The following is a 10,011-nucleotide window of genomic DNA, read 5'->3' on the forward strand; positions in this document are numbered from 1 at the left end:
GTTCTGCACTTCAGTGGTGGCAGTATCTACCAATCCAAGGCCAGAGAAAAGTTGTAACTTTAGAAATACAAGGCTGGAGTGGCAAGTATTAATTTTTAGAATCTTTGCAGGCCCCCCCCATTCTGCACTCAAAGTGACAGAGTGAGAAATCAGCTTTGACAGGCACTCATCTCCAGATAAGAGTCATTTAAAATGACTCTTACAACAGAGCACTACACCCTACTGTTCCAGCTATTCACTGGCTTACCTGTAACTGTCATTACTTTAAAGTAAGTCATGTCTCATCTGGATGATTGACCAAACTCTCCCATTGAGCAAATGCCAAGATATAGACCAAAGCCTTATGCCCTCTAGCAACCATGTGTGTTTTAGTGGTTTATTTAAGTGCATGTGTCCAACTGCAACTTTAACTACTCTGTGAGCTCCAATTTGGATAAGTAGTAGCAAATAGAAGATTCAGATTCATCTTAGTTTAAAGTTAAGGCATCACTGCATCCATTAGTTGCCATATGCCAAACCTTAGACATAAGCTGTGGGTTTGGCTTTCTAGCACCTGGATGGCCAGCTATTTATGACCATAGTCCATGGGTCAGCCACCTATCGTAAGTGGTGTGCCAAGTCTTCATTTATTCACTCTAACTTGAAGTTTCACATGCCAGTCATTCATTAATGTTTCAGAAGGTCTCTTTCTAAAAGTCTAATAACTAAATGATTGTTGTATGTAAAGTAAAATAAGGTTTTTAAAATGCTCAAGAAGCTTCATTTAAAATGCAGAGCCCCCAGACCCATGGCCAGGACTCTGGCACTGAGTGCCACTGAAAATCAGCTTGTGTGCTGCCTTGGGCACGTGTGCCATAGGTTGCCTACCCCTGCCATAGTCCTTTTGTTTTGCAGGCTACCTTGAACAAAGATGTTTTTAATGGATTAATGCCATATCTCAAGGGAGCTGTTCACAGTTTGCCCCCTCAGTTTTGTATCTAGTGAAGAGTGTTGCCTGAGAGAGCTCTGAAATTTGAGCTACTAAAAAACAGACAAAAACTCTATGAAATACTATTTCCTAAAATAAAGAAAGCTTTGATTTCATACAGAGGCCAACAGCAGAACAATGTTTCCCCAGTATCTAGAACACTGAGCTTTTAATAAGCTTCTCAGCTTCCATACAGTTTGTATTTCTACACTTTGCCAGAAGTTTTACAGATCTGTCAGGATCACCAACAGGTCTGACTCAGAGTTGTTAAGTTACATACAAGTAAATAAGCATAAAAACAAAAAAGGATAACATGCAATGCTGTGTTTAAAAATTTAGTATTAACTCAAGCTTCAATATTCATGTTGCCAAGAATACTACAAGTCAGAGTTCTTTATTTTTAATATTAAAGTGCCAGGTTTATGTACAAACTATCACAAATAGTAAACTTAAAACCTGCTTAGAAGCAGTGAGGTCATGTAGCTTTCCCTCCAGTATCCAAGAGCCAAATCTGTCAAATCTCATTTAAGACATCATTTCTCAAGCACTTCCAGCTGTTACAGAAATTCCAGAAGCTAGTGATCTGTGTACAACCTCCCTGTTGCAAGGGATGGCATCCGAGATCACTTCAAGAATTGAGGATTTTTCAGGAAATGATTTTATAATATAAGTTACTCCATCTAAGCATTCTATGAATTAACACCATTGGCGATATCTAATTAAAGAGTTTTACTGCTGTAGCTATACTAGCCTCCTCAAAACAGTACCATACCCCACACTGTTCAAGAGTGAGATTTTAGTATAATCAAGTCACAATGTGAATTAACATTGAAAGCAATGTTTCGTTCGAACAGCATGCACCTCATATCTTAAGTGGTCTCAGTTCATTTAAAAGTCTGCATCCAAAGTGAAAGAGTTATCTGTAGGTTTTGACATTACTCCCATCTTCTGGTATTCTCCTACTCGCTTCTCAAAAAAGTTAGTCTTGCCTTCCAGTGAGATATTCTCCATAAAGTCAAACGGATTCTCTGCTTTGAATATCTGAAAAACAAGACTTTTAATCACAAATGGGTTTTCACATCTGGGAGTGCAATGAAAAGAATCAACTGGGAAGTGAGGACTAGGAATGGGAAAGCCAGTTTAAGTTTACTTAATGCAAAGTAATTCAGTTTGCTATCAGCATGTGAAACTCCTCCCACTCCCATGTCTTGGATGCTTCACTTCTGTATGCCTTTTCATCTGCTGTTCTTCTAAAGAGGCAGAAGCACAGTGGTTCTTGCAATGCCTTCTTTCCATCACATTGCTTATTTGACTGTCAATATGAATCATATAGATCCCTATCCAGGACAGAGTACATTAAGATTAGTGGAAATGACCAACTGGCTGGAGGGATCTTGGCTATTGGTCAGGAGCTGAAGACTGTCACATTAAATAAAATGGTGGCAGCCATTTTACATATTCAAGATTCATAGGAAATATCAAATGAATACAACCCTTTTCCTAGGAAAGGCACTGCTTATAAATCTTACCTTGCTAAATCCCAACTCCAGCATAAGTCGGTCTGCTACAAACTCAATGTACTGTTTCATTAAAGTGCAATTCATGCCAATCAGCTTTACAGGTAGAGCCTCTGTCAAGAATTCCTGCAGGTATGAAGAAGGGAGGTTAGTACAGAAGGCCTCAGCATACAAACATTTTGTTATCTAGAGCAGTGTTTCCCAAATTTTCATCTGCGGACCACTGATTCACATGGTCCGCAGATACTTTCTCTAAAAAGGTGTGTGCCTGGGCAGCCACATACAAGAGAATGAAGAGCCACCCACCTAATTAGTGGTGAGATGCATGCATTGCACCACTAATTAGGTGCCTGGACCCTGGAGAAGGCACGCATGTAAGGTGAGGTGGTTGCTTTGGAAGGGAGCGGGGGCAGGGGGTGTGATAGGGAGTAGGTGGGAGAGGGCAGTGGGGTGAGAAGAGGGGGTGGGGGGGAATTTGGGACATGCAGAACTGCTGTGGCTAGAGGCAACTTTCCCCAGTTCCAGGGCTGCAGCTGCTGGGGAGAGATAGCCCTCCTTCCCAACCTCAGATCTTCCACAGCAGGGGAAGAGGGCATGTCCATTGGATTAGAAAGGTAAGACTATGGCTATTAAAAGCAGAGTTGTGCTTTTATTTGTAGAACAAAAAATGGTTAATCAAGTTAGTGGGGGTTTTTTTGTTTTTTTTTTTAAATATAGCACTTTTAGCCAAAGCACTTTACAATAGTCAGCTAATGGTACAAACATTTGGAAAGATCATTAAGTGGTCCACTGAGACCCTCTTTTTTTCCATGGACCACCTGAAGTTTGAGAACCACTGATCTAGAACAGTTTCATGGCCTGATAGTTCTCTGCTTTTTAAGCTAAAATGTGAGCATTTACAACCCAAAACAAGGAACACCTGATTACCTGCTCTATCCTGACAGCATTGGTAATGACTTCTCTTACTCTTTCCTCAGATGGTTTGTGAATCAAGTGCTTGAACATTAGGCAGGCAAAGTCGCAGTGCAAACCCTGAAAAGGTGAATGTGTAGATATTTCAGGAACATTGATTAGAAGTGCCACATCTTAAAATCAGAGGCACATTTGAAAAGCCCATGAACCAGATACCATCTTAGTACTCAAAGCCCAGGATGATTTTCCCTGGAGAAAAATGGATCACTTTGTAGTTTCTGCCTTGGCTTCTGAATAGAGGCAAAGTGCACAATTCAGTAAGCAGCCTTCTTACTAGACTTTCCCCTCCAGTCACCACCATAATGGTTTATTCACTCACTGCCTCAATTCAAGTCTTATTTATTCCCAAGATATTGTTTACCCATTTAATTTAGCACCAGACAATTCATAGGAATTATAAGTAGTTGTCTTGAAACACAAGGTCACTTGTACCTTGTGGTGCACTGTAATAGGAGTGTTACAAGGTTCTCTTACCTCATCTCTGCTGATGAGTTCATTAGAAAAAGTGAGTCCAGGCATTAACCCTCTCTTCTTCAACCAAAAGATGGATGCAAAGGAGCCAGAGAAGAAGATTCCTTCCACTGCTGCAAAAGCCACTACACGTTCTCCTGTCAGGAAAGTTTAGTGTAAGTTTTGCACTGAAGCGAATGTTTACCTAGCCTTAAAATTCAAAGCATACTGAGTTTTCCATTCATGAGATTCGTGACTAGAAAATATTGCTGCCTAAGTGAATTAGTCTCTCTGGGACTGAAACTACGGCCTTGTCGTCTCTACAAGAAGCAAGTGTTAAAGGCTCTAAGAATATAGGCCAGGATTTCTGACCTCTTTTCTGGTGTAGCCATGGCCCAAAATGTTATCATGTTACACTAAAACTCTGATCAATTATTTTAGTCTGTTTTGACATCCTTCAAGTCAGAACCCAGACTGGTCTGAGAACATATGACAAGACCTTGAGCAAAGATTTAATACTCAAGGGATAATGGGAATTTCAATTGCCTTCCACCTGCCAAGTGAGGCAATCAAGAGTCCATAAAGCAGACAAAAATATTTATCCTTGAACAGGAGCATATCTCCTTAGGATGAAAAAACTATATGCTTCAAAGCAGCTACAGAAAAAAAATATATTGCCAACTAGAGACATTTGTCACAAGAGACCAGTTGGAATTAAAAGTGCCAGCAGAGCAAAGGGGAACATCTTCAAAAGGGAGAATAATAATTTGCTTTATCTGAGACTAATCTTCTTCCAGAAATAAGGCGAATAATCACCCTTCACTCTTGCTAGGAAAGGAAACACATTTAGCATCCAGTAAGTGCACAGTTCAGAAATGCACTCACCAAATGTTGCTTGTTTGTCCCCAATCCACTGCATGGCCCAGTCAGCCTTCTTTTTAACACATGGCAGTGTTTCAATGGCATTGAAAAGAAATTCCCTGGAAAGCATATAGTACATTATAGGCAGAAGTCAATACAGCAACCAGTATAGTAGGTATTTGCAACTAGCTGTAACAGGTTTGTCTCATTGAATAACCTGAATTACCTGCAACTACCCAGCACATTTTGAAACCAGTACTTACAAACTTGGCTACATTAGGGATTTTGGCACCTGCTACACAGGTGCCAAAATCCCAGCATAGACATGCTGCATCTGTGCAATTTATCCTGTCAGCCCTCCACTGCTATTCTAGGATTCCAGTGCATCAATCCCTGTTGAAGTCTGAAGTATACTCAACCTTTCAAATATTTTTGTTCACAAACAGTATGAATCGAAATCTTATGATAAGCATTCTAAGAAACTGTAGAACTAATTCATAAACCCATTTTCACATACCTAATTCTGAAATAGTCTTTCAGACTCACTGATATGTTTACTTCAACCCAAGGGTAGGGTTTAGTTTTGGTTTTTAAAGTTGGCAGTTTTAGCACTAGTTTTAATAACTCAAAGGCAAAGTTTTAAAGCATCCAGCTTTGTGTATATGTAGCTGTCAGAAATGAGCATGGTTTACTACATTACAAAAGACTAGTTAAGAAATAGTTGTGACTTGCTGACAATGGTAATGCATAATTTTTCAGTTTAACCGCACAGCAAGTGTAGACAACCATTAAATGGGAAGATGTACCCTGAAATCTCAGATATAAAATTCAGTGCAAGTCAAAAAGATACAAGCTGTAATGGTTCCCATAGAAACTGTTCAGGTCACTTAACTCATCAACTAGGCAAGGCAAGGGCCTCTTGTATTACAGTGTAGTCTAGTTTTAAGTATCTATGGAGACTGACTATGCCACCCTTCATATATTTGATTTCATCCTCTCATTTATCACTTATTGAAGTTAAATCTGCTTTGCTTGTAATCTCAAAGTCGAGCCTCTGCTATAGTTTTTGTTGCACCGTACTGTTCTGTAATATATAGGGCCCTTCCAAATTCATGGTCCATTCTGGTCAATTTCTTGGCCAGAGGGTTTTAAAATTGGTCAATTTCACAATTTCAGTTATTCATATCTGAGATTCAGTGTTGTAACCCTGGGGGTCCAGATCCAAAATGGGATCATGGGGAGGTTTGCAATGTTGTTGTAGTGGGGTCCCAAGATTGCCACCCTCACTTTGGTGCTGCCTTCAGAACTGGGCTCTGAAGGCAACACCTTCCCACCTTCCTGTAGTTAGAGGATGTTCCTGGAGATGGAAGTGGGTAGGATCTTCCCCATGCAGCTGGGAGCACCCCAACCAGGGGCTCCTATCTGCTAGTCCATACCAGGAACAGATTAATGCAGGGCCCCTCCCCCCCAGGACAAGTGGGAGTCCATGTTGCTCCAGCTGGAACATTGGAGGAGGCCCCCAATCCCTAGCTGCAGGGGGCAAAAGCCACACGCCCACGCTGCCCCTGCCCCAGCCACCAGGAGTGGAAGCCCTATGGGAGGAGGAACCCCTAGACTGGGCACTGGAACCATGGCAGGAGCCATGGAGCGGGGAGCACAGATGCCAAGAATGCCCCAGCTGCAGCTGCCAGGAGCAAAAGCCCCCAGCCTGGCAGAAGCCGCTGTGGGAGGAAGATCCAAGCTCAGCACCTGAACCTAGAGTTGCAGCAGGAGCCGGCAGTGCAAAGCCCAAAGCCCAGGTTCTGGGCTGCTGCAAGCGCAGAAATGAGGGTGTACCGCCCTCATTTCTGCACTGCCTCCGGAGATAGTCTCCTCTCACCATGCAGGGGAAGGACAACTCCTGTCCTGTCCCTCCCCAGCCTGGCTGGACTAGCAGCTAGGAGCCCCAAGCTCCCAGCAGGAGGGGAGATCAAATTTCACAGGAGAAGGCTGATTTCATGGTCTGTGACATGTTTTTCACAGTAGAGTTGTTCTCCACAGTCTAATTTAAATTCAAGTCATTTCTGTATTGTTTTCAAACAGAGACAGAAGTATCACTATTAGATTCCACCATGACTTTACAGCAACTTGAACATTTCATTATGTGATACGAACCTCTGTTTTGGATCTTTAATGTAAGTATCTATGAGCAGACTGTACATTTCTGAATGTATGTTTTCCATAGCAATCTGGAAGCCATAGAAACAGCGCGCTTCTGTTACTTGTACTTCTTGGCTGAATCGCTCCACCTAGAGGAGAAACCAGATTGTTGCAGAAAGCATCACCCACTTAATATGTTGCAGGGTTTTTTTTGCTATTAAACCCACAAGTATCTCCAGTTTTGCTCTACACCCCTATGGTCTGACAAATGTGTGTGTTCAAAAGCTATGCCTGGTGTAGTGCATTAGAACAGCCTCCTCCTTAGTGCTAGGAATCTTAGGTTCTGGCTTGATCTCACCTTAACTCCTTAAGTATTTGAGCATAAGGTAACACTGCACTTCCCCACCCCCACCATCTCTGCTTTATCCAGGGCAGGAAAGTGAAACATTAACAGAACTATAGTAATATTTTGCACTCCTGCAGCTCATAAAGGATTTTAAAGCACAGTACAAATGTTACTTCAGTCTCAACTGCCCTAAAAGATAGGCAAATACCTCCACCATTTTATAGATGAAGCAAACAAGACTGTGGAATTGATTCATCCCACTCTCACCCCCTACTCCAAAAAAGTGTAGTCACATCAGATCCAAGTCACCAGACTCCCAAATCAGGTATTCTTACTACAAACCACCCCCTCTTTCCTTCCAAGAAGGAAAGCTGAGTTTCTGAAAAAGTCCACAAGAGTCCTATTTTACAGAGCAATCCCTGTTTTACTAAGTGCAACTTCCTCACCCTTTGCCTCACCAAAAAATGGATTACAGATTTAATAGGTTTTAGAGCAGAAGTAGCTCAGCAAGTGAATCTCATTAATGTGAGTTATTTGGGCAGCTTTGTTAGCTGAATGCTTTCCACTTTAGGATTGCTCTTCTGTGCGCTTACCAAATTCTCATTTACAATGCCATCACTTGCTGCAAAGAAGGCCAAGACATGTGAAATGAAGTATTTCTCCTCAGGCTTAAGGGACTCCCAGTGTTGAATGTCTTTGGAAAGATCAACCTGAACAACAAAAGCAGACACTTACAATTTTATTGTGGTACTAAAGAATGCACTTTTAGATACGATATTTAGAGCAATGTTATAATGTGTATTAAACATCCCCTCTTCTCAGTGCTCTGTGAACTAAAGTACCACAGCAATAAATGAAGTTATGAAGTTTAATAGGTTCCTAGAACCACAGAAAGCTGTGCGTGGTTTGTCACTTTTTTCAATGCTGTTTAATAATACATTAGATATAAATTAATCTTTTTAAGGCAACAGTACAATTAATACACAAGCAGTCACTACTGGCTCTTGCCAAACTTAAGCCATGTTAACACTAGAAAGTTAGGGTGGTTTAACTACATTGGCCAGAATTGCAAAAAAATCCACAACCCTGCCCAGTATAGGCCAACCTAAGCCCCCATGACAGTACTATGTCAAGGAAGAATTCTTCCATGGACCTAGCTAACGCCCCTTGGGAGGTGGTTTATCTACAGTAAAAAGAACCGCCCTCCCTCCCCCATAGGTGCAGGTAGTTCTACACCAAAGCACTACAACAGCACAGGTTCGAGCGAAGATGTCCCAAAGAGCTTATAGTTAAAGGGTACATGGACAATCTTTATTGTGTTTGTACAGTACCTAGTGCAACAGGGTCCTGATTCATGACTGAGGTCCCTAGGCTTTATTGCAACATAAAGAAGTTTACACTACTGGGAAAACATGCTCCGTTATGAGCTGGACTGAGCTGCTAATGTCAGGTGGATGTGTCCACTGAAGCAACCAGAGCAGGGATAGATTCATGGGAGCCCCTCACCTCTTCAGCTGTCCAGAAGGAGGCCTCTGCTTTCTTGTACATCTGCCAGATATCATGGTACTGGATGGGGAATATGACAAACCGGTGTGGATTCTCCCGTAGGAGTGGTTCATCTTCCAGATTGCTAGGAGCTTGTATCGCTGCTTTGGGTTTCAGCTAAAGGAGGCACAATGGAAAACTTGAATTCAACATCTCCAGTATTGGAGATCTCATCCCAAGGATGGGATGAGTGTGGGAAAGAGAGAAGGGAGGAAGAAAAGGAAGGAAGTGCCTGAGGAGGAGCAGGAAAAAAAAGCCACAGAATTCCTGAGGATGGCCAGCCCAAAGAGGGTATGGGGGGTCCCCCCCAGGGGGAAGGAGAGCAAGGGGGTCCCTTCAACCTAAGGGGGAAGATGACAAGCCCAAAGAGGGCGAGCGGCCCCCCCCTCCCCGAACCTAAGGGGAGGGAGGGGAAAGATGGCGAGCGGCCCCCCCCCCCCCCCCGAACGCTTAAGGGGGGGAAGATGGCGAGCGCAAAGAGGGCGAGGATGGATGGAGCCGCCCGCGCGCCGGCGGACAGTAGCATTTGGCGCCAAGACAAAAAGCGGCAGGACGCGCCACCTGCAGCCACCCAGCTCAGCCCGCGCACTCAGCCGTGTCAGCAGCCCCGGCGGCCTCGTCCCCCCCCACCACACCCAGCCCGGCTGGCCGACCATTCTCCTTCCACCCCCACCACCCCAGACTCACCGGCTTCGCGTCCGCCTCCTGGAAGATCTTCCGGGCGGTCTTGGTGGCCAGGATCCGCGTGGCGCTGGTGGCGGGGGGCTGTGGAGACACAGACGGCGGCGGGTGACAGGAGCCGGCAGGGGCCAGGCGCCGCGCCCGGAGCTGGGGGTGGGGGTGGTGGGGACACTCACCGTGTTCTCCTTGTCGGTCAGAACCAGGTTCTTCATAGGCGACAGGCGGGGCTGTTCGTTGCGGACAGAGAACGGGGCCCGGGCGGGGATCATGGCGGTGATGGCGGGGACACGGCGACGGAAGCTCCGGCTCTGACAGGCAGGGGCGATGATCGGGCTGCGGCGCTCCAGGGGACACTTTATATTCCCTTCGAACTTGGCGCCAGAACGCCAGGCTGCCCAATCACAGCGCCGGGCACCGCGCCAATCCCGAACGGCACCGCCCCCGCTGCGTTCTCATTGGCCAGGGACCCGGCCGCGCCAAGCTCCCCATTGTCACAAACGCGGGAGCCGCCGAAAATTCCGACCGCTCCGCGC

General features: G+C 44.5%; 1 protein-coding gene across 1 annotated transcript; it reads right to left on the reverse strand.

The window, feature by feature from the left end:
* Positions 1–1,342: 1,342 nt before the first annotated feature.
* On the reverse strand, positions 1,343–9,802 carry RRM2 (ribonucleotide reductase regulatory subunit M2). The gene is made up of 10 exons (XM_032779722.1): positions 9,655–9,802; positions 9,485–9,562; positions 8,759–8,914; positions 7,846–7,962; positions 6,922–7,055; positions 4,792–4,886; positions 3,931–4,064; positions 3,412–3,516; positions 2,497–2,610; positions 1,343–2,008 (listed from the first exon to the last, which is right to left on the reverse strand). Exons 1-10 carry the CDS (start codon positions 9,745–9,747, stop codon positions 1,856–1,858), a joined length of 1,179 nt encoding a protein of 392 aa, XP_032635613.1. The 5' UTR covers positions 9,748–9,802; the 3' UTR covers positions 1,343–1,855.
* Between the last annotated feature and the right edge of the window lie 209 nt (positions 9,803–10,011).

The sequence above is a fragment of the Chelonoidis abingdonii genome, chromosome 3 (genome assembly GCF_003597395.2).
Source record: "Chelonoidis abingdonii isolate Lonesome George chromosome 3, CheloAbing_2.0, whole genome shotgun sequence".
NCBI classification, from domain to species: domain Eukaryota; kingdom Metazoa; phylum Chordata; order Testudines; family Testudinidae; genus Chelonoidis; species Chelonoidis abingdonii.

Coding starts and splice junctions, on each gene's coding strand:
- RRM2 (XM_032779722.1), bottom strand. CDS start 9,747: ATGATCCCCGCCCGGGCCCCGTTCTCTGTCCGCAACGAACAGCCCCGC. Junction 8,915..9,484: donor AGGAGGCGGACGCGAAGCCG/GTGAGTCTGGGG, acceptor TGCCTCCTTTAG/CTGAAACCCAAAGCAGCGAT. Junction 7,056..7,845: donor GCATTGTAAATGAGAATTTG/GTAAGCGCACAG, acceptor TTTCTCCTCTAG/GTGGAGCGATTCAGCCAAGA.